The sequence below is a fragment of the Apus apus genome, chromosome 4, assembly GCF_020740795.1.
Source record: "Apus apus isolate bApuApu2 chromosome 4, bApuApu2.pri.cur, whole genome shotgun sequence".
In the NCBI taxonomy this organism is placed as follows: domain Eukaryota; kingdom Metazoa; phylum Chordata; class Aves; order Apodiformes; family Apodidae; genus Apus; species Apus apus.
Window position 1 is genome coordinate 99,212,574 of NC_067285.1, and position 24,956 is coordinate 99,237,529.

The following is a 24,956-nucleotide window of genomic DNA, read 5'->3' on the forward strand; positions in this document are numbered from 1 at the left end:
CTTTTTATTTAAGCCACAAAGGATTTCTTCTTTCTCCCAAATGAAAAAATTGTGTTTTGTCCATGGTACAAAAGTCTTGCAGCTTTTTTTTTCAAATGCCCAAGAATCTGAATGCTGTGGAGGTTGCTCACCTTTATCCTCTTTGTGGAAATTTGACTGAATTTAGCAAATTTACAAACCTTGAGGGGGGAGGAAAGCACCTATTCTCAAGTACTCAGTGCAGGCTTTACTAGAGTTTGACAGCTAAAATTTGCAAGGTTTCAATTTCCCAAGAACATAATAAGGCTCCTTGTAGGATCCCAATGGGGCTATTTGCATGCCACTGCAAAGAGGAGCTAGACATGTTACAGCTCAGGGCTGTGTGGACTCCTGGACATTTCCACTGCAAAGCCTGCTGGGAAGGCTCAGCCAGTGCTGCACACGAGAGCAGGAAGCTCTTCCATCGCTGGTACTCCTGGCAGATGCAAAGGAAGCAACTTGATGTGAAGGAAGAGGAAAGAAGAAAGAAGGGGAAAGTAAAGAGAAGGGAATAAACCAGGACAAGATGACATTGATGTGGGAGAGGAGAGAGAAAGAGTAACTGAGAGATGAGAGGAGAAGATAGAGGGTTATTAATTAAGGGAGAATTGGAAGTGAATGAGCAAAACATGGGGAGCAAGATGATGTTTGGCTGGGTGTGGAACACAGAGGAAAGAGGTCCTCTTGCCTGTTCCCTGGCTGGATAAGAAGCTAAAGAGAGGAAGGAGAGGTGGGGTTTGTTTGGAGAAAGAAACTGCTGTGAGGAGGAGGCAGAGTGGAGAGAAGGGTAAAGAGAGAATCTTGAGGGGGTGGGGGAAATCCAGCAGGAGGGCTTTAGACTGCTGAGGGAGGGAGCCTGGGATGAGGAGCTGCAGCAGCATGGCTGTGTAGATGGCACACCAAGAAACTATGTGTGAAGCTGGTGCCGTTAGATACTAATCCATATCCTGTTTAGACTATATTTGCCGTTATTGTCTGTGATTGCCCCTGGGGAACTGCAAACTCAAAGACAAGCTAAAGCACAATCCACATTTCAGGTGCAAAGACGGCTAAGCTACATCCTGAAGTGGCCGCAGGTATCAAGTTGTCCCACAATCCTGCCTTCACATTAGTTGTAGGAAGTAGCATTCAGCTGTCTCTGGCAGAAGATACATGGTGTTGCTATAATCCTGTTGAGGTGTACAGTGGCAGACACAGGTGAAGTCTGTCAATCTGCTGCAAGAAGGAAAGAAAAGCACGTTTGCCATATTCCTATGAAAGGACTGAATGTATGCATGCAGCAGATCTGAGAGTGTGCACGTGTATGTGCTGGAATGCTCATAGGCTCAATTATGTTTTGGAGAAGAAAAAATCTAGGAAAAATCCTTTGTGCTTAAAATGCACAAAGTTTGTGATGATCCCTAGACTTTATAAGAGCTGTTCCACAGTCTTTTGTTGTTCTTGGAAATACTGTCTCCTGCACAAATAAGCTTTGTTGCCACTGTAGAGAATTTCATGTTTATCCTAGAAATTAAATGATCTTTTTAAGCCATTGAGTACTTTGGGAAGAGAAGCAAAACCTTGAAACCACTTCAGTCTTCTGTGGCAAGGCAATATGATGAGCCAAGGATAAGTCTGCTTATTAATATGAGTTTCCATGAATGTTACTTCTGGAGGTGAATATTAGCTATAGTAACTTATGCTATTTTCTATTTCTATACAGAGAGACAGAGTCTGCATGTGTATCTGTCATTGAAAATCAGGTTCCATGGGGCATATCCTTCCATGCACCTCTGTTTCTTTTAATCCTTTTGGTTCCTTACTTTGTTGTTCACAGTAGCATATCCCTGGGGCAAATATAGATAATGCTTGCTTGGAAAAGCAATGAGAATAAGGTATTTAGTGTCTTTCTAGCCTTTTTAATGTGTTGTAGCTGTGAATACAAGGCAAAAAGGATCACCATATGACCACAGAATCACAGAATTAAAGAAAGATTAAGGTTGGAAAGATCATCAGGTTCCAACCTCCCTGCTATGAGCAGGGTCACCTCACACTAGACCAGGCTGCACAAGCCTCATCCAACCTGGCCTTAAACACCTTCAGCAAGGGGGCTTCCACAACCTCCCTAGGCAACCTGTTGCAGCACCTTACTACCCTCACGGTGAAGAATTTCTTCCTAATGTCTAACATAAATCTCCCCTCTTTCAGTTTAAACCATTACCCCATGTCCTATCACTGCCCTCTCTGATGAAAAGTCCCTCCCCAGCTTTCCTGTAGCCCCTTCAGGTACTGGAAAGTGCTCTAGGGTGTCCTTGGAGCGTTCTCTTCTCCAGGCTGAACAGCCCCAACTCCCTCAGCCTGTCTTCCTAGCAGAAGTGCTCCAGGCCTTTGATCATCTTGGTGGCCCTTCTCTGGACCCTCTCCAACAGCTCCATGTCTTTCCATGCTACTTTGGGAACAGTTATACACTACAGTTAAAATAGTTTTGAGATATTTATGTGTTGTAAATCACGTTAATAGAGGTTTATCACAATCAGTAGGAATGCTGGATTTTCATATCACACATTCACTGCTTAGGATGATTTGCAGGAAGTTTAATTTGCACTAATTAGCCTTAGGGGAGCAAGAAATTAACTTGATAGGTAAATTTCACATTTACTGTGCACCATACCAATGTGGAAAAATTTGAGTTAAGGCCTGAGTTGAATCCTATGCTGATTCACTGGACTTCAGTTTTTCTAAATTAAATTAAAAGCCTGTAGAACATTATTATATGCATGGTGAGTGGGTGGGTTTTTTAGGAGCAAGAGTCATAGAATAGTATTCATTGAATTGTCAGACACTTCCAGAGGGTGTGGTATCTTTTCTACATCAAAATACTTTTATATCTAACATTACAAGAAAAGCTTTAAGTCCTATTTTTCTGTATTTGTATATTTTCATTATATAATGTGCATTATGACTACACAGGCAATATTCCACGTTGCAATGCACAGAGCAGAAACAGTTTTCACAGAACTACTGTGAAAACACCATAATTTTAATTTACAACACCCACTTGCAAATACATTTTTAAGGTCAGGAGCCTTTGTTCATATGCTGGCAAAATTCCTATGTAAATATTTTTTTAAAAACTACTCTCAAAAGCGTACAGCGAATGAAAGAGGCATGAGTCACCACAGTGTCCTAATAGACAGATAAGAGTTAGGCAATAAACACTAATCTTGCCTGTTAGTGGGGACTTTTCTGTCTCTTTTTTCCAAAACACGTTAGATCACTTCCATCATAAAATGGAGGCAATTTTAATGTATCCACCACTCAGAATTACTGTGGATTTATTAATGCATGCAAAGCAATGAGTCTAGAATGGAAGTATTGGTCTATTATAAACTGAAGTGTTCTGTCATACCAGACTTGTGGTTGCATCAAAATTTATCTATAAAAAAGGAGATGGAAAACATCAGTTGCATACAATTTAATTGCCTTTGATGTCAGTGCTTCTGCTAGTTTGGGCATCTGAAATACACCCAGAAGCTCACTATTACTATTGTGTATTGGAATTAGACCTTGTAGCACTTACCTCAAACTGCTGGTGAAGTGAGTGGTGTGACTTCAGTTGGAGAGTTTTGCCTAAGTCATTAGTGCAGAATTAGGTACCTTGAGTCCATAGTTTGGGATTTAAGCGGTGTATATAAGCTAGTTCAGGTATCTGCTCAGCATTTCTAGCCTATAAATACTTCTAGTCTAAAGAGGGATATCAGACAGGCCTGTGCGTAGTCATATATCGTGTAACACGTATCGCACTGCATTCTCAGGTTCTTCTTCAGTCCCCAGGACAGCCCTCCTATTCAGTCAAGAGTGTGTGTGTATATCTGGGTGGCTATATATAAATATACAAATGCCCACACACAGAAAAATGTGTACATGTACACAGCCCTCCTATATAAAAGTGCTTTGCATTTTTGGATGTATATTTCTGCAAATGCTCACCACTTGTGTTTGTACATTTATGAGTAATATCCAACTCTCAGTCGTAATTGACACCATGTAGCTTTCTGTATAATAATTACTTTGGGACAAAAAAACCTTGTAGATGGTTTCAAGAGTGACTCTAACTAAGTAAGATGAGCCCGCTCCCTCTTAATGGAGAGATCCATTTTTCTTGAACTCAATGGGAGCAGGCACAACTTCATTTCTACAGCAGAGAACATGTATTATATTAGTTAAATGAAAGTTTGATTTCATTGCACTTCAAATTATTCATGTTCTGTTAGCAAATGGTTTGAGATTTTATAACCTAGAACATTTGCTGAATTCTGCTTTGTATTTTCCTCACAGCAATTGGAAGGACCCTCATTCCTCGTTATTTTAGCACTGTCTTTGAAGGAGGTGTAACAGACCTGTATTACATTCTCAAGCACTCAAAAGAGTCATACCACAACTCATCCATCACAGTGGACTGTGATCAATGCACCATGGTCACTCAGCATGGAAAACCCATGTTTACCAAGGTAACAGGGAAGACTCAATAAAGCATGTTGTTGGTTTGGTTTTTTTATTGTTTTGGTTTTTATTCTTTTTTGCTGTGTATAAGGGTGAAAAATATTGGCTGTTGCATTTTTCTGGTAGACTGAGATTATTTCTAATACTGAAACCCCTTGAAGCCATTTAATTACTATTTTCTATATTCATTTCGTTACTGAAAAATTCTCTGGGCATCCCTGCAATTCTCCTGGAAAGATTGCAAGAGAAGCACATAGTGCCAGAACCATCAGTTGTACATGAATTAAATTTAACCTGCCCATCTTCTTTTCTCTGGGCTTGATTTTAAAGCAACAATGAGATTTCATATTGCTGATACCTACCATTTGGGATGTTTTACATTTTATACTTATCCAGTCCAAGTACTGTAAATCCCTAGGAAATTAGTGATTTAATACAGTAGGATGCCAGTCCAAAGAGCAGTGAAGTCAGTCGAAGGAGTTAATTGATTTAGATATGCTCTGGATTAGGCAGTTAGTGAATATTCAATATTTGTAATTGATAGTGAATTATCTTCATTTATTGGCCACTTCTAGTCCTGTAATTAAACTGAGTGATATATGTTTATAAAAAACAGTACCAAAAAGGTGGACATTACAAATTAAAGCAAATTCTGTTATATTTAAAAATATAAGGAAACTGATTTTTAAAATGTAAATGCACCCTTACATAATTAAAAGGAAATTAGGATTTTCCTTCTTGTACCTGTTCATCTGTGTAAGTTTTAACCTTTGCATGGAGAAAAGAACAAAAGGAGAAGGGGCAGTGGGAGGAGATAATCTATCAGTGTTGCCTTTGGCCTACAGAACTGCAGAGGTTTTAGAGTCAAAAAAGGCACGGGCTGCTGACAGTGTCATGACCAGGTCCCATATGGCTTATATTGTTTTAGCATGTATGTGAGTTCCATCCCTTCCTAGCATCTTCCGTGCCATCTTCCTGGCTCTTGGAGTGGGGCTCAAAGAAGAGGGAGAGGTAGCTGTGGGTGTGTGGAGGACTAGTGAGCTGAGAGGTGAGCATTTAATGGTTTCATTGTTCCAGCTCTCCCATCCCAGCTTCCTGGGACTTACACAGACACAGAGAGAAAGTGACACAAAGAGACCAGATATTCCTAGTAGCACCTCTTTGCCATCTCACTGCTCCTGAGGACATGTGCGTGCTGGCCATGTGCAGAAGATGTGATGAGGGTACACAGTAGCTGCTTCTTTGTGTAGTTCCATGAAATTATTTCTGTGTCATTTCCCTTAGTGTTAGCTGTAATGCACTAGTAAATGAAAGAGGGTTGTTTTTTCTTTTAATCAGTAAATACAACACACTTTTCTAAATTCAACTAATTTATTATGCTTATCATGGCAGCTCATCACAGTATTGTTACTTTGGAAAGGAGGCTAGTGTCCAGCAAGTCAGAGACAGGCCCAGCAGCAGGCACCAGGCTGGGTGCTCACCTCCTGTGAGGGGGCCCATGGTCGCCTCCCGTAGCACCATCCTGTTGAGCGCAGTGAGCCTCCCCTTCTGCACTGCAGCCCTGGCAGCACATGGCCAGCTTCAGCCCTGAGTTTTCTCTTGCAGATTCCAGTATAAGCCTCTGTATCCCAGTAGAAAAGCTCAGGGGCAGATGTGATTTGGATTCTAGGAGAAACAATAGGTTTTAATGGCTGTATGTTTAAAACGTGACTGTGTTAGTAAGAGAAAATTCGAAATAAGACACAGTGGTGGAAAAATGGAGAAAATAATTACTGCTCTCTCAGAAATAAGTTAATGCCAGATGATTTCTTGGCTGTGCATGTGTAACTTCTAGCAGAGATACTGAGAGCCCAGATCTGATACCCAAAGGTAAACTCTTTCCTCTCACAGCATTGGTGGTGGAACAAAGCAGACCTCCCATAATAAGCAGCACTCCAATGGACTGCATAGCTCCTTAGATCACATCTGAATTTGACCCAGAGAAAATACCACAAATGTTTTTTTTTTTATTTAAAAAGACAAACTAACTGTATTTGTTAATAGCTGTTTCAGTTTCACAAACAACTTGTAAGCTACAAGTTCACTAACTTCTAATACAATGGGCTGAAACAGTTCTCATCACATATTGAACCAGGAAACCACAGCTTTTGACATTTTTCTATTTAGAGCAACTCACTGCATAGTGCAGTATTGGACTAATATATAAAATGGCATTTCCAATTTTTTTCCAGACAAATAGGGCTAGAACTTGCCTAACAGTAAGAATGTGAAAAGTCCAGCTTGTCTTTAGAAGGGCAAGAGTTCCCTGTAAAGTGAGACACATACTTAAATTGTTCTATCAAGGTATAAATATATATAAAGAATTTAACGTGGTTCAGTTGCATGAATTAAATGTGGTAAAATAAGAGTCTGAAGCCCTGATTACCATGTTTGTTTTCCTGGCAGATGCTTCATTTTTTTCTTCAGGTAGAGGAAAGCTTTAGGAGTCCTCCTGAGTCTCTGTTTTCACTGTGTTTACCGACACTCCCACGTTATGTGTAGGCAAGCTGTTTTTCTGCAGGCAGTGATGTTTATATTCCCTGATAGATTGGCAGAGGGGAGCTCTCCCCTCACCACTAGAGCAGTGAGCACCTCATGTTCGAACCGTTCACTTCCTGTGCCCAACAGTGCGGCCATCAACTGGATTGTATAGGTGGAGCCCTTGAAACTCAGTGATTTCGATCTTTACTAACAATCTCAGGCATTTCTCAGATTGGTATAAGCTTTAGGTTTCCTTTCAAGTGACGACTGAGGTTTGAGAAATGGTTGTTAATAAAATGGGAAGAGTTTTAAAAGATGCCCGGTGTTAGGAAAGTGGGACTCAGAGCAATAAGGCACAGGACCAAAGTTGGTTTTCAGAAGTGTGAGCAGTTGAAATTCCTACAATTAAGAAGTGCAGGGAAGGGGTTAAAAAGCTATTGGTTAGTTTGAGAAATGTTCTTTTTTAGTTTTTTCCTGGCCTAGTCTAGAGCAACCACGTGATATACTGAATGCCTGCCAGCCTCTTTCTTGTTGATCCTCCGGAGACCATCTGTGCTGGGGGCATTGATTAGAGTGTGTCTGCTGGGATTACATCTTTTCTGTTGCCATGCCAACTAATCAGCTGATTTTGGTTACCACAGAAACAAAATGTCAGAGCTCACAGTATGGTAACATGAATTCAGCACAACAGAAAATGTTTTCTTAATTGGAGACCCTTTTGATTTTTTGAATTCTATGTAAAAGGCAGCTTTAAAAAAAAAAAAAAAGGGCCCATTTAAAGTAAGAACTGCGCCAATTTTATTGATTAAAAGCCATGTGTAAAATTCTGTTCTGCACAAGGAAATTAAATTCCTTTATAAGATGTATAAATTTTTACCACTGATACAAGGTATGTGTTTCAGTTCTTCAGTTAAAATTTGTTAATGCCAGTACATAAATCTGTTAAGAGCTATGGGGTTTTTACCTTAACAGAAGAAACATTTGAGAAGCCACAGGTATTATTATTATTATTATTATTATTATTATTATTATTATTATTATTATTATTATTATTATTATTATTATTATCACCATCATCATCATTATTATTATTATTATTAAATATTTTAAACCTGAAACATTTTCATATTAACTGGTCAGTAATCAGGATTTTTGGCCCCAGTAAAATGACATGAATATAAAATGTTTTTCTTCTTGTATGAATCTGTATATGTGTGCATGTGTATCCCTGTGTAATTTCTTACCATAGTGCAACTCACGAGAAAATCAAAACCAGGGTCAAATGACAAAATAAGTAATGTTAAAAATTTGAAGGCACCACTAAAACATGTTGAAAAGGGCAAATGAGAACCCGTTGTAAGATTCTCCTTCATAGGTCTACAGTAATTTGTCGACATAGTATCCCTGGTAAAACTACCTACATGTTTTTGCAGAGACAACAAGAGGAAAAACTATGATCCTGTTAAGTGAACAGCTAGCCAGAAAAGCTACACATTGCCCAAGTGGGAACTAGCCAAGTCTGAGTTGGGCCTTGTAAAAAGGCTCAAAAGACTCAACTGAATATGGACTGGCTAGTATTGAAATTAAACCCACAGGAATCTTTTATTTTGAAAACTCTTACGTGTAGTTTCCAAAATATCTCTGTACCTTGTACTTGCAAGTTTACTTTGAATAGGAGTTGTAAGTCTAAGCATCCAATTTAAAGAAAAATATGAACAACAGAGGGAGTCAGTTTTCAGATCATGCATCATTTACAATACTCCCGTTAGGATACCATGCTGAGCATGTATGTTGCACCTTTAAGACCACCATATCCACAGCATCTTTTTCCAAAGAAAGTTGTGGGCAGTTGTTTAAAAGTCCCCTGTAATTTATTTTATTTTTCATTTCCAGGTAGTACCCAATTGGTACATTTATTCCTCCCATATTTTCCCTTCTTTCTCAGACAAGATCCCTCACAAAGCTGTGTAGGCAATTTTCTGTGGAAGCAGCCCCATTGTCCACCTCTGCAACCTCTCCATTTCTCCTCTGGCTCTTAAACCAGCCATGGCAATGCAGCTAATGCAGCCCTATGGCAGACACCCCATCTGGCTTTCCTTGGAAAGGGAGATTAATGAAAGTAGATGAGAAGTTAAAGGAAAATTAAAATGAGATAAATTCTTAGAAAGACAAGAACACTTGGAAAATACAAGAAGGAAAAAAATAGAAAAAAATCAGGTTTGGCCATAGGCATTCAGGGCACCTTGTGTTCCAACTGTATGTTAAAGAAAGGTTTATGTGCCACACTATTGTAAGGAAAGGGCACTGTAAAACAGGTTGGGAATGACTGGTTCAGTAACTTGACATGAAGTGTGCACAGTTGCACCACAGCCACCTCCACTGTGATGTTCAGTCATTAATTAGCAGTAGCAAACGGCAAGGGAAGAGAATTGATGCAATAAATAAGATTTAGTGCACACAATACTGTGTGTTTGTAAAATGCTATAAAATCTATAGTATTATAAGTTATTGCCTCTGTGGTAAGGCCTATGAAGTAATTTTCCCACAATCATTTTTTTCTCCCCAAGAAAAAGACAAACACTTATTCTAGCAGAGATGAACAATAGAATAGTGTTCTGATAGCTTTGAATGTTGTTTAATCGATTATACAATACCATTGAAAACAAAATTCCTGGGAATTTATTTCATGCATTTTATGTATTCTAGGTGTGCACAGAAGGACGTCTTATCTTGGAGTTTACTTTTGATGATCTTATGAGAATAAAAACATGGCACTTTACTATTAGACAGTACAGAGAATTAGTCCCACGCAGCATTCTAGCCATGCATGTAAGTAATCCTTTTTTCACTTGACCTAATGCAAAGAGATGAGATTAGGTTTATGAAAAACTCCAGCAAATTTCACACCCAAGGCAATTAACTATAAATATTTTGTTTTGCCTGCAACTACATCTGTTTACAAGTTTTTTCATCACTCTCTTGTTTCTCAGTGCTCTATTGTTGCTGCTGCTGCTATGTTTTTGTTTTGTTTTAGCAAATAGCATTCCTTTTAATCCCATTTAGTGGTCTGTATGGTTTGGGTCCCAAATCTGTTCTTACTGATACAAACTACACTAAAGTCAGTGAATTTTCATTTTTTTAGGTACAAATTATGCTTAGTCTTCCAATTAAGAAAACTAAAGTTTCCCTTGCATGAGACAGAAAATAAGTAATTACATTAAATGTAGCTAGAAACCTTTAGAATGTTAAACCAGATCTTTTTTTCACATTTCAAGACTTTTATTTTGTATGTGAATGAAAACACATACAATAGAACATGAAAATATTAAATATTCTACAAGTTCAAGTCAAAATATTGGAAGGTAAATCATTGCAGAGAAACAAAGGACAGAGTGCCATTGCCAGTTTCAGTTCTGCACTGTAGAAGCATTACGACTAGTTGTGCTCCATATGCAAAAATCATTGCAGGACTGTGGTTTTATAGAGGGTAAGAACGGAGGCCCAAATATGTGCCTGCATTTTGACATTGACTTACTTAGACACCCATAGATAAAGATTTATTATTCGAGAGAAATTTTAAATAACTGAAGAAGCTGGAACTTTTTTGAAAATGCTGTTAACAAGCCTGAAGAAGATACTTTTGAAAACCTGCCCCACCATTTCTGTTCCAGGGTGATCTTTTATTTTGGAGGGCTGATCTTCTGAACTCTTCAGCACTGTGCCATTAAGGGACAATGAGGATGGCCATGAGCAACATTATGGAGTTAGGGGGCAGCTGCAATTGCAAGAGAGTAGAAGCAGGTTAGCCAGCATCCAGCAGGTATCAATTTTAGTAAAGAGATTGATCTCATTTTAAAGAGTAGGTGGGTCTCACAGGTGAAGCTCCTGACTTCAGAGAAGGACTGTACTTGCATTTTCCTGTTTAATTCTGAGATGATAACTAAGACCAGAAGGGTTCTTGCAGCCTGTGCTTAATGCCACTTACATGATCAGCTCTGCTGAAGGTGCCTTGATGAGTTCTCTCTGCTTCGGTTTCTTATTCACAAAAAAAAAGCCATACTTTCTTTATTCCTGTCTTTACATGCTTAAGTCTCCTGGAACTCCCAGCCAACAAACTGTACTGTGATCCCTCAGGAAGTTCGTGTTTGGAGCCCTACTTGCTTGCACCCCTGACCAGACTTCCTAGGTCTATCTTTTGAATGGGCAGAGGCAAAAGGAAGATACTGGAAAACAGTCTTTATTCTGCTCCAGTTTCATAAGGTGGTTTTACATTTTCCTGTGCAAGCATAACTCTGTAGCTTATTACAGAAATTTAGCATCAACATGTAATTTTTCCATAGGAGTGACACCTCTCTTCAGAGAACCCTTCCTGCACTCCACCTAGCACACAGAAAAAAACAAATAGAAAGCAAAGTGAAAATTCTTTTCTCTTCTGTTGTTTAGGCACAAGACCCTCAGGTGCTGGAGCAGCTGTCCAAAAACATCACTCGAATGGGTCTGACAAACTTCACCCTCAACTACCTCAGGGTAAGATACCATAGCTGGTGATTATTGTGAGCATTTTTTTAAAAGTTGCTGTTTGCTATGAGTCAATATAATGAGAACAGAGCCTATGTTGGTCAGGTAAGAAGTGGACCTTACCTTTAGTAAGGATGAAGGAGAAATGCAAAGACTATAATAAAGATGTAGCTGCTAACAATGCACCATTAAAAAGATAAGAATTTAATCATGGAGTTGAAGCAATGTATCAATAGCCCCTGTTTTTATGGTCTTTCTTCTCAGTTTGGAGTAATTGCATCATTTTTTGTAAGCAAGAAGTTTCTCACCATTTTTACTCTCTGCTTCACCATTCCCGAAAAACTGGCAGCTCATTCTTATTAAAAGCTGCCTGCCTCCCCCAGCTCTTCGACCTCCCCACCTTTCCCAGGCAGAGGCAGGGCTGAGGGGAAGCTCAGCTCCAGCCCTGTTTGCAGTAGTCCCTCGAAGCAGTCCTCACTTCACTTTCCTCTGGGGGCCTGAGCTCCCTCCTCAGCCTTGCACTGAATTGAGTATGTTTTTATGATTAAATAATGCATTTGTTTCCATTGCTTTTTGACCCTTAGAGTGCATTCAAAGTTTGCAAGTTTATTTTTATTTTTGAAAGTATTCCCTGGTGTGGGCTTACAATGTGTATACTGAAATACTGATACTTAGAGTTCATATTTCAAGGTTAAAATTCAGATTTTTCTCATTTCTAGAGATGCCATAAGTAGATAAAAATGAGGCAAATTACTCACCAAGCTAATGTGGCTGACAATATCTGATTGTGTGAGTAATTAATCAAGATGCTTTTTTAAGATAAAAAGAACACCAGAAAATGCAGTTATTTTCAGCCTAATGTAGAGATATACCTGACAGTCTATATTGTAGCTGCACTTCGTTCCCATCTGTGAACCTTGTAACACCTTCCTGGGTCCTGCCCCCAGAGCTGAACTCCCAGGGCAAACAGCGTGCAGGACTGGGATGTGTGGTGAGACCTCTCTTGCTGTACCCCTACAGCTTACAGGCAGCTTGTAGTTGTCTTTACTCTGCCAATAAGTTAAGCCATTGCTGATTGTTGCTTGTGTGGTGTTGGCATAAAAGTTACTGGTCAAATAATAGTCTGAGTTGTGCAGGGCAGCTCTGCTGGAGCATAACTGAAAGGAGAGCATGGTGTAAAGCCTCAGAGGAGTAATGCACTGCATTAGAATGCTTCCATGTATAAATATAAGAATAGTACAAGAACGTTGTACATATTGTGTCTCATGGTTAGTCTGGTCTCTGGCTTGGTGCAGTGAGCAACCATTGCACTTTGGCAACATCCCTACAGCCACATTGTTGTGGTCTCATGGTGAGGCATCCTAGAGCACATTCTCCAGAAATCGCCACTGGGGATTCTCCCTCAGTAACACCAGGTTTTCCACCCTTGTGGCAAACTGGGCAGCATGCAGTTGGCCATTTCCATATTTTCTGTCTGAGTTTTCCCGTGGCACAAGGTGTTGCCCTTCTTTTGAGGTCTTAATCCTCTTAGCACAACCGAATGGACTGGCAAGTGCTTGGGCTGGCCCCACATCACCTGCAGTGCTCAGACCCAGTCTCAGCGAGGCTCGGAGGCCTGTGCAGAATTTGCAGCACCGTGTCTATCTCAGAGCCCTTCTGGGTCTTTTGTGGTGTATTCTGTAATTGCTGAATGTGACAATGCAAATGAGAAAGGCAGGATCCCTCTTAGGCTGCCGCTGGCATCAGGTGCTCCCCCTATCAGCATCAAAAAAAGAAAGGCAGGAAGCGGGGGAGGGAGAAAAAAATCCTCAGAAAAAGAAAACTGGGATCAAGATAAGCACTGGAAGCTAAGCAGTGAAGTCAAACGGGATGAAAAGATGAAGTCTTACTTTTTTCTTCTCCCAGAGACAACATTAGGTCTCTGGGTGCAAAGCTTCCTCTGGCTCATGCTATGGTGATTCCAAAAGGATTTTTTTTTTTTTTCCAAGCCAATCTTTGCATCTCACTGTCTTATGGTGAGGAATTGATCATTCTGCTCTTTTTTCAGATGTTCAGCTCAATATGGGGGCTCATAATAGACAATATATTTCCATATTTATTTACTTCTTTCCCAATTACTTTCTTTTGTTAATTTTAACCTGAAAATCTTTCCTGAACTCAGGACTATAAAATCATGCGCTAAAAAAATATAGTAAATGCACTTAGGTTTAAGGTGGTTTGTTTTTTAGATCAGGGGGTTTTTGTTAGAATTTCATGATCTTGTATTCAGTCTTCCCAGTGTTTAGTAATTAGCACTGTTACATGTTTTTGAATAAGGATTTGAAACTAAGCAAAAAAAATATTTATTTTTTTTTTTTCTGCTGCACACAGCAAAGGCTAGTGATACTCATAAGCAAAAACTTCACTGATGGGCAGAATTAATCATTTTTATTCTCTAACATGCACACAGCAGCAAGCTGTGCTGCAGTCTCTTTAAAGGCAGAATTTAAACCTCGATTTCAGATGGTTGGGATGTAAAGATGTAGCCTGGATTTTTTACACTCTAGACATCACAGAACACTAAATCATTGCTAGTTGGGATAGTTGCAGTTGCTGGCATGTAAACCTCCATTCCAGAGTGCCACGTGCCTGTAGAGCCACATCTTTGGGTGCAGGCCCTGATTTGTCTTCATTCACTCTGATTAAAGCTGTGCAGCATAGAAGAACATTGATTTTGTAAATAATGTTTAATACTAATTTAAAATATATCTGCTTGGAACCTGGAAATGAAATGTTTTGTCCTGTGTCATTTGCCAAAGTCTCTTTCTCCCCTTTTTCTCTGGCTCTCTGTAAAACCATAGGCTTCCTTTCCTTGTAGTTACTGGTTTGTTTTGTTCAGCATAATTGATTACCTCATCAATGGGGTCAGCATACTTTGATGTAGCTGCTGAGTAGAAGTTGGACAGGCTGTTTCAGAAATAACGAGCAAAATCTTGTAGGGTTTAAATTAATATCAAGCTTTTAAAAATGTAATTTCTCATCAAGTCATCAAGTAGTAGATACTACAAACTATCAGATGATAAGGCCAAGACCTATACCTAGTCTCAGTCGGTACGAATCCAGGTATAAACAGGAAATGTCTACCCAGTATGAAGATGGAGATAACATTTAGAAGAACAGTTTCTACCAAGCTGCAGTAATTTCATTCCCACACATTATTTCTTTTTATTTTTTTATTTCTATGTAATTTTCTAGTTGGTCAGCTATTTTATTTAGACCTTAAATGCGTAATGGATTTGAATGTGCTCTAAAAACAGTAGCTTTATACCAGCAGCACTATTCACAGTTTGGGGCTCAAATGTTTCTTGCTGGCTTCTATAAAATGATTTATTCTCTCAGCATTTCTAACATTATAAAAAAAAAGCCATCCCCTACTGTCAGTTAGGCAGGACTACCTGTTCTGAGGCTTGAAGTTTAGTTGTATCTTGCCCAGCTGGTTTTCAAAATTTGTCTCTGCTTTCTTGCACACGCTGTGGCCTGCTCTTGTAGCCAGTTTATTGGCGTTAATGGAGCCAAATCTGCGATTGCAAAGTGGGAGTCAGTGTGGCAGAGCCCTCCCTCTCTGCTTCAGGAGAGGGGTCTAGGCAGGGGAAGGCACACTCCCCTTTCCCCTTACATCCTTCTGGCTTTATAAACCGAGGCTTATCTGAGCTACAAATTACCCAATTTGTTTGTTTTCTGCATAAACCAATAATGAAGTGTTACTATTGCAACACAGAGGACAATGTTTTCTGAATCCCTACTTTAACTAATTTAATTCCTCACTAGACATTTTTGGGTTTCTTCTGCTAGGAGGATAACATGAATTATTTAATGGGACACCATTTTCTAAAGGCAATACTTATATTGCAATCAAAAGCCATTTCTATATACCCGTTGTGTATGCAAAACTTTCTTTTGCACATGCAAAATAGATACGTGTATAACATCTTCCTTCAATGTGCAGGGAATTTTGCTTTTCTAAATATGGTTTCATGCATGGAAAGGATACAAAATCAAATCATTTGGGATATAGTTTGCTCCGAATATGTAACAGTTTGTGGCAGCTCTCTGGTCAATATTCCACAGCTGCTGTATATCTTCCATGAAGAAGGAGGAAGATTACATGCAAGGATGCAAAGTCAGGCTCATGGGGAAAAAAACTGCTGTATTTATAGTCACCCATGCAACATGAATTTGTTTCCCTTTGTGAGGGGAAGGTAATAATGTGTGTTGCATTATGTCATCATCTTCCCACTACATCATCATGCACAGCATCCCCAACACATAGGGTGGACAGCATGACTAGCCCTCACTCAGCAGCAACCCCTCCAGTGCTACTCATTTCCCCAGAGGCTTTTCTGCAGCATCATTCTAGTGTCTCAACTGCAGATGTTGCTGGCTGCATGGCACCTACCGGCTGAAGAGGCATTGTCATTCCTGGTGCACACATATAGCACTGAGACACATGGATGAGCACTGGGGCACTCAGAGGGATCAGCTAATGGGAGGAGGTAGCCATTCTGATTTTGCAGAGCACTTGGTATTTCTTCTCATGCCGTGTGCTAATAACAAACGTATTGCTGTTGGATGCAATCTGCTGTCTCAGGCTAGCTATATAGTTGGAAAAGGAGCAGACGGTGTTTCTGGAAAGACACTGGTGAAAATGCTTTTTCCATTACTTAATACCACAGTGGAGCCTGAGGACAGGGGTGGTTCGTTATAGCAGCATCGAGTTACTCTAAGCTCATCCCTTCTAGATCTGCAGTTCCCTGCTTCATGATTTTGCCACGTTTCCATGTCTTCAGTAGGTACGAATGAAACCCTACACACAGCAACTTCATTTACTTTGTGCTGTGCACTGAATGGGGGCTGCTAGGGAAACAGTACGTCATCATGTAGCCTTACCCTAATGGAAGTAAATAAGAAGTTCTGTTAAGGTTTCACAAGCACTCAAAGGAAGAGTCTTGGAGAATTTAATCATTCTGGAGCTTTTCCTGTGAAAGTTGTCAAAATTTTAAAGGATCCTTGAAACTGGAGATAGAAAGCAGACACAACATTTGTAGACTTTATTCCTGTTCATGATGGAATTTTTCCACCTGAACAATTTAGCTTGGGTCAATTCTCCCCAGGAAAATGCAGTCAAAATCAGAGGGTACTCCAAGAAGGATTTAGATTACTCTGACTGGCTATCCATAATCTATCTTTGGCAACTATAATTAGCTGATTCTGCCAAGATTTTCTGGTTTTTACTTTATTTTAGTAATAACCACAGTGGTTTCTGTTCCTTGCCTTTATGCATCTGAAGCTTTCTAAACAGTGTTATATGTCATAAGCCCATACAATAAAATCATAGAATCATAGAATTGCTAGGATTGGAAAGGACCTTAAAGATCATCCAACTCTCCTGCATTGGCAGAGTCACCTCCCACTAGACCAAGTTGCTTGGAGCCCCATCTAACCTGCCTTTCTAACACTTCCAGGGATGGGGCTTCCACACCTTCCCTGGGCAACCTGTTCCAGTGTCTCACCACCCTCCTAGTGAAGTTTTCTCCTAATGTCTAATCTAAATCTGCCCTCTTCAAGTTTTAATCCATTATGCCTTGTCCTCTGGCTACAAGCCCCCGTTAGCTTTTTGCTTTTTTAATAAAGACACCAGTACAGAATATTTGTATCAAGAGGTTTTCCATCATAAGCAGGAGATATGACAGGAAATATTTTTTAAAAGAAGTGGTCAAGATGGAGTAGGTGGGACAAGGAATCAGGGATGGGAGAGCTGCACAAGACAGGACAGGTAAAAATGAAGCACCGACTTAGAAATATCCTAAAGAGAGTATGGAATCTGAAGCAACAGAGATAGTACATGGGTTTGAAAGGTAAGTTCATAATGATAACAATAGTGGTGTGCTTTTTGTCCATTGATCTCTAAGCATTTTGTTAAAAGAAATAAAATGTTTTATAGATGGGAAAAAAATGGCACAGGAGAGGCAAAAAAGATGGAGCAAACTCAATAGCATTTGAAAAAAATAAGGTAGTAATTTTAAACCAGACTTTGCAGAGTACAGGGAGCTGGTGAACATTTCTGCTTCTCATGGCTCACATTTTAGTGTCTGTGGGTTGCAGGATTTTCAGAAGTCAGTGAAAAATGCAGAATGGGTACATAGAGTAAGTGATTAGCAAATAGATTGGGATTTTAGCAGAAACGACAAATTATACTGGTATTCTGGAGAAGGTAATGGCCAGTCTTCACATGAAGGGCACTACTGGCCTCATGAATATCAGTTAAGGAGAAAAATATTGTGTATGAACACAAGCCAGTTACTGTGCCCCTTGGACATACTGACCATATGACCTTTGAAATAAAATTAAGGTCTGGACTGTTAGACTAAGGATCATAGTCAGCAGTGTGAGTCCTTGAAGCATCCGTGAGTAAGAGATCAGAATGCAGTTAAGTTGGAGCAGTGTAAAAATAAAAAAGTTAGAAAGGCAAAAGGGAGAAAAAGAGAGACAAAGACACAGCACTAGCCATATAAAAACAAGCTGCAAGATTTGAACTAATAATGTTATTTCAGAAAAGAAAAAAAGATGAAAAAAGTCCAAGAACACAGCCACAGGCTCTGTTTTTAGAAAACCAAATTAAAGCTTGGACTAGCATGCAGTGCAGTCATAAATAATAATAACTATTAATTAAGTTTTGGAATGGGAGCTGCAAAAGTATGATTTGTATGAAGATCCAAAAATGCCCCAACCAGCTTCTTGTTCAAAGCCATGAAAACAGCGGAAATTTTAATTAGTTGTTTAATATTGAATGTCCATGGGTGTTTGGTGCAAATTCTTATGCAGGGAAGGGTGGGTGCTCAGAGGAGGTCAAAAAATGGGCTTTAATGCAATGCTGATAGTTCAAATCTGTGTTCTTGGAAGCAGTTGTTGTAGAACCTGAATCATTCATTGTGGAAAGCTTGTGGCAGCCCTATGGTTTTCTCTTGATTTGGAAAGTGAATCATGTGCCCCCTTCTCACCCCCAAGATTTTTAATCTTTGAAAAGATTATTGCTAGAGTCTGTTTCTTGTGATATCACAAGCAACTAGGTCATATAACTTTTAAAATAATTTTCTATGTGTCATTAACTTTACTGGTTATAGTCTGCTGGTCGCTTCCCCTTCCTCTGCCACTCTTTTTATAGCTAAAACACTTGCTTTTTATACAAATCCATTATAAAATGTAGGTAAACTTTTTCACTGCCGTACGTACAGCTGCATGAATATCAGTTTCTATCTAGTGGTCATTAATATGCAAGTCTGTGCATTGCTTTGGATTTGTAAGCATACCTTCATGTTAAAGGAAGTATCAGAAGGTGATTAAGAAGCAGCAGTCCATGACTTTGTGTTTACATTACCTAAGGCAGATCCATAGGATGTAACATGGAGAATCTACAGACAGTGCTGATGGGCAGTGGTGCTGAACCAGACCTGAACTGATGCATACGTGAGGTTTGTGAGCAGAGTGGAGGCAGAAGACATGATCAAAATTATTACATAGTCCCAGTATTGACACAATACAGATGGAAACCTGTGTTCTACACAGCTGGAAGACTGTTACATTGAATGTTCCTCCCTATCCCAAATCCCTTGCTTAGTCCTGTGCCTTGCTACCTTTTCCAGGCAGTGTTCCTGCCTCCCCATTACTTCATAATAAGGTGGTTTGTTAATCAAAGATCCAGTTCAACATCCATTAAATGGGTCCGTGTCTTTGATCCAAATGTCATTGCATAGTTTTTAATTTATTCAGAGGTCTTTTATACCCATAAAATCCAATTTATTGAAATTAATTTCTCCATTCCCTTGGGCAATTTTAGCCATGAAAATGCCGTGCTTCATGAACAACAACAAGAAGTTGTTATTTTTATTGCTTGTTTTTTTTGTTGTATTGTTTTGGAGTTTTGTGTCAAAAGAAAATTAACTTGATTTAGTTGCAGATTATAGTTCTTAGGTGAGCCCAAAGGAGCAAATATCAACTTGGGGACCTGATTTGAAGAAAGGGTTTAGGCATGGAGAAGTATGAAGAAATATAAAAGAATAACAAGACAGAAATATGTTTATTTTATTTTCATTTATTTATTTATTTTATTTCTCATTTTATTAATCATTCAGGCAAAACTTTGAGCTGATTTAATTAAAGGACTGTGCACCATTTCTACCCAAGATAAGATTATTTAACTAAAGTGAGTAAGAAGCACATGGGGAAAAAAAAAGACCATGGCCCTATTCCCTAGCCTAGATTTCATAGCATCTCGTTTATAAAGTAGGATTGGACCCAGCCATGCTGGGTCAAAACCTCCAAGAAAAACAAAAGCACTGCCTAAACAAAATGGTGCTGGTGATTAGGCAGAGGTTACAGCACGCTCCAGAGCAGACCTTGTCTCACAGCGATTCTTTGCCACACCAGCTTCAACAGGAGTATTGCCACTCTGTATGTCACAATGTAATATAGATCTGAAGCCTGCAAGAAGGCAGAGCTTGCTTTCTAGAGACTTTTCAATCAAAGGAATTAAATATAAAATGGAATAATCTTATGATAGTGATATGCAATTGGACCTTTCCACTGATTAGCTTTTGGCGAGATGTATTAGAGCTGTGGTGTCATTTGAAATATTTTAGTCCATTTTAGTAGCAGGTCTCTCTCTTTTATAATTCTCCAAATATTGTGGTAGCATTCCAGTGTATCCTTGGATGCCTTACTGATTTTCTTTCCCAGTGTGTGAGGTGAAAGGTTCTGCCATACAAAGGAGAGACTATCATATATTGTATTGCTAAGTGTCCTTGAACAATATAATTTTTAAAATGAGTTAATTTTATGAAAATAATTGCAATAAGGAACAGAACATGAAATACAGCTTGCTCATTATGATAGCCAACAGTGTAAGGAGAATGAAAATTATTCAGAACAAAATGTATATTCTTAGAGTCTTTCAATGTTACTAGAAAATTATATTCATGACACTTTTTGCTTCTTTTGTGCACCTTCTTGGTGGCTAATCATATCTTGAAGAAGACTCAATTTCTCAGCTTCTTGGCTTTTTAGTTTAATATAAGGATTGGTTGGTTCATACAGTCTTATTTTAATATTTAGATTCCTAGTGTCAGCCACTTTACTACCTAAAGTAAGCTTCCTGTTACTATTATTAAGGAAAAAATCTGCTTTCAGTTACGCAAGTATACAAGCTGCAATGTGATCTCAGAAAGCAGAGGCCTTTTTCCAGGTTGACAGAAGTGGGTGCAAAGCTTCTCCTATGGTATTTTATATTTCATTACCTGTAGAAATACATGGTATGAACACTATCAGATTCAACAGTGAATTTCACAGCAGCAAAGGAACATGTGAACATTGGCAGATTCTGACCTCCAAGGCTTGCTCGCAGGCCTCTGCCAATTGGCCCATTCTGCTGGGACCACAGGGAGCAGCCATGTAGTGCTCAAGACTCTTCTGAGTATGAACTCAGTTTGGAGGGAAAAGGCTGCCTCCCTTCTAGAACAAAAAGAAACAAAACAAAAAAAAAGGACACAAGAAGCTTCAAGAGCTTTATTTTTCTTTTTCACTTAGTACTGCAGCAGAAATTAGAAATACAAGAAGCAAGAATAGAAGCGGCAGAAACAAAATCTACCCACATAAGCCAAAGCACAGTAGACCCCAGGGGCCTTGAGGAGGATGCTGTCTATGAAGATGCTTTCAATTCTCTGCTTGCACTGTCCTCCCAGGTTTCATGCACCAAATTCTGCTAAAGACCATTATCTTGAAGAGGATAGAAAACCAGAGTAATCATAGGAAGGATCAAAATATATTTTAAAAAATACTTTTAAAACACCAGTTTGGAGTGATATTGTAGACTTTTTCTCTCCTTTTCCTTTAAGTGAAGAGAGTGGCCTTTTTGACATCTCATATGAAGGCAATTTTTGGTCCTTTATAACTCCTTTATTTAAATACAAGTTTTGGCTGCTTAGTACTTCTCAAGATGGATTTATCATGCCAGCTTTTACTCCTAATTTATATTCTCACATAAACCTAAAGGGAGTTTACATATTTAACTTCCAGTGTTTTATTTCATTGTTCAAAGTTTTCTTTTCTTGTAATTTCTTTCTGGACAACAATTAGATTAGAAAGAACTTCAGAAGATGTCAGCTACAAAAGAGAGTTGCTGATTTCAGTAGAATTATAGTGAGTTACAAAAAAATCAGTCCAAAATGGGAAAAAAACTTGGAGGAAGAGTACATGCATTTAATATTCTTTGAGCTTGCTCTGACAATGCTTTTACAAGGTGAGCTTCTGAAATTTTGCTCACACTCATTTCTTTTAGATGCATAAACATAAGTTTTCCCAAATAATTAATACAGCTCACCTTTGCTCATCTGCTTCCTAGTAAGGCTGGAATCAAGTTCTTGAGGCACTGTCTGAAGCTAGTTATGGATACAGTCCAAAAAACTATTCATCTATATGTGTTTCATGAAAGGTGATGTATATAAAGGTGAAAACAACCATTTGTCATCACAATCTAGCTTATGGATGATCTGTGCCTTGGGAATAAGGCAATATGGGCAGTTTTTCTTCTCATTAGCTACTTTATTTGTATCTGCAGGGGCTGTCAAAAACAGACATTTAATAACACTCAGCTCTCTGTGGTTTAATAAATAAGGCTGTATGAATCTATAGAATGTCACAGAAACTGTGATTGTGCAGAAAATGCCTTTGGTGATAAACAAGTCCACCTGCTGCTTAGGAGCACTTGAAAAATTAAACAAAATGCAGAAGGGATTAATCTGTGATGACTTCTTGTGGTTTTTGCTTAGCACATAGGTATTTTTATATTAATATAAAAATCTGTGTTTTCCCCAGTTTTAGTTGAAAAAAACCAACCCTATATTAGTTGGCCGTTTTGGGCAGGGTGTTACTGAGGCAATGGGAAAGTCCAGGGAATGCATCTGTGGTTGGTTATCAGTGTTAAACACCTTGAATGAATCCTATAGCATCAGGAAAACCAGATGACTTCAACCATTCTAAAAGTACAAGAAAATACATTGCCTGCAGGCTCTTGCAGCTATTATAAAATAGAAATAATTATGAAGAGGGGGAAAAAGTTCATCCATGTGCATTTACTAAAGTGTTATGTCCATTACATCATTGAAAGCATTCCTGAAAGTTCTAGCATAGTGAAGCCATTTCCTGTAATGAATTTCATTATGCCTTTTCATATCTTCTGTGCACTCCCAAAATCTAAATCTACCTGCACTCCCATCATCATAGGATCTGATCTTTTTGCAGTTTTTAATTTTTTTATTCTGTCAGTGTTGTTATAAAGGCCATTATACCCAATGCACAGGTGAGGAGCTTTAGGATGCTCAGAAGGAAATAAAGCCACAGTAAGACTTAGAGGCTTCACTGCAGCCTTCAGCTAGAGGCTTATCTTGGACTGGAGTTCCTCACTTGGGACACCACAGACATCTGTGTCATGCCTGTTTCAGCCTGCCATTCTTTTGTTTATTTTTACAGCACAGCATTGGATGTGGTAAATGATGCCTGGCTTTATCTGATCTTCCAGAACCCTTTCCCAGAAATCTTTATATATGGATCAGTGTCCTCCTTAGCTTGATGGAGTTCAAAGCCTCATGGTCTGATTTGCTGTGAGTGAACTAAAAAAGCTGTATGTGCTGAGAGCAACCTATTGAAGCTGGGCCGTGATGCAACAAGAAGGGCATGGCTGCCTGGGTCAGAAAGGAGAGTACAAAAAGGAGATAGATTGTCTCAGCAGATAGGGAGCATGGCTGACTAAGAATGAATACTTCTACGTTCCAGTCTTTACTCTCAGGATTCATTTTTTTTTTATTGGAAGAGCCACTGAGCAGCATGTTGGAGTGAAGGTGCCAGTGACTGCTACTCTATCTACTCAGCTTGTACTTCTATGTGCTTAAGTGTGTCCAGACAAGGGCAACAAAGCTGGAGAAGGGCCTAGAGCACAAGAGGAACAGCTGGGGGAACTGAGGTTGTTTATTCTGGAGGAAAGGAGACCGATGGGAGAGCTTATTGCTCTCTACAACTACCTGAAAGGAGGTTGTAACGAGGTGGGGGTCTGTCTCTTCTTCCAAGTAAAAAGCAACAGAACAAGAGGAAATGGCCTCAAGTTGTGCAGTGGGGGGTTAGATGGGCTATAAAGAAAAACTTCTTCACTGAAAGGATTGTCAGGGACTGGAACAGGCTGCTCTAGGGAATGGTTGAGTCACCATCCCTGGAGGTATTTAAAAGATATGTATATGTTGTGCTTAGGGAAGATATGTAGATTTTGTGCTTAGAGACATGGTTCAGTGGTAGGCTTTGCAGTGTTGGACTTGATCTTAAAGGTCTTTTCCAACCAAAACAGTTCTGTGATTTAGTGCTGCAACCACAGTCACAGAGCAAGAATGAGCTTGAAGACCAGCTCTCCTAACTTTTTTTGCCTGATATAATTACCACTGTTTAATTCCTTTTTTTTTTTTCTGTATTAACAGAAACACATGCTTGTGTGTACCTATTCTTTCTGTCACAGGAAATGCTTCTACTGTTCTCCTGTACACTGGGGTCGTAGTTGGTAATAACAATTTGCTCTGTCAGCTAGCAGAAGAAATGGCAGTCTCTTTTTACTTCCTTCCCATACACACTTTTAGTAGTGACAGAAATAACTTTACTTGCCTCTCTGGAAGAGTCCAGCTGCCTAGACTGGAGGCAGGCATGTAACAGACAAGCATCAAATGCCCAGCTGGTACATCCATGTCCTTCCTGGATGTAAGGACAGCTCCTGAAAGCTACGGAGAACTCGTAATACTTGGAAGTCAGTATCTGGATCCACAAAATGGCACTAAAATCTGAAAAAAAATATGCCAGCTGCTTCTTGAATACCTCTGGTTCTTGTGTGCTCGACTCAGTAAAGTGAGAATTTGCTCATTGATTTCTTTTGTTAGTGCTGCAAAGTCACACAGCCTGCAAAGATGAGAGGGGTTCCTCCTTTCTGAGTCACACTTTACAACAGAATTAAGTGCTGAGTGCAGTGTTTTACTGTGGTGATGTATGAGACAGAAGGAACACAGGTTGACTTTCAAGCTCCAAGCAAGGGTTTGCAGTGCTAGCAATTAGGAAAAAGATATTTATACATGTAAACTGTGAGTCTTATCTGGAAATCGCTGTGAGATAATAATCTTGGGGTCTTATGATGTTATTTTACCAAGACACAAATGAAGTATATCAGCAGTTTAAGGGCTTTGTTGTGTTAAACTTTGCACAAATCTAGTAATACATCAGCTGGTCTGTTTTTAAAAGGAGGGAAGGAAGACTATTTATTTCCCCCAAAAGGAACTGCTACAAAGCTGTTTTCCTTATCA

General features: G+C 39.2%; 1 protein-coding gene across 11 annotated transcripts in view; it reads left to right on the plus strand.

The window, feature by feature from the left end:
* Positions 1–24,956, plus strand: part of LDB2 (LIM domain binding 2) — a 367,850-nt gene that overhangs the window by 311,069 nt on the left and 31,825 nt on the right. For all 11 annotated transcript variants that reach the window (XM_051620100.1, XM_051620103.1, XM_051620102.1 and 8 more), the window contains 3 exons: positions 4,336–4,508; positions 9,727–9,849; positions 11,464–11,547. In XM_051620100.1, coding sequence (XP_051476060.1) covers positions 4,336–4,508; positions 9,727–9,849; positions 11,464–11,547 — 380 coding nt within the window. The remainder of the gene's footprint in view (positions 1–4,335; positions 4,509–9,726; positions 9,850–11,463; positions 11,548–24,956) is intronic.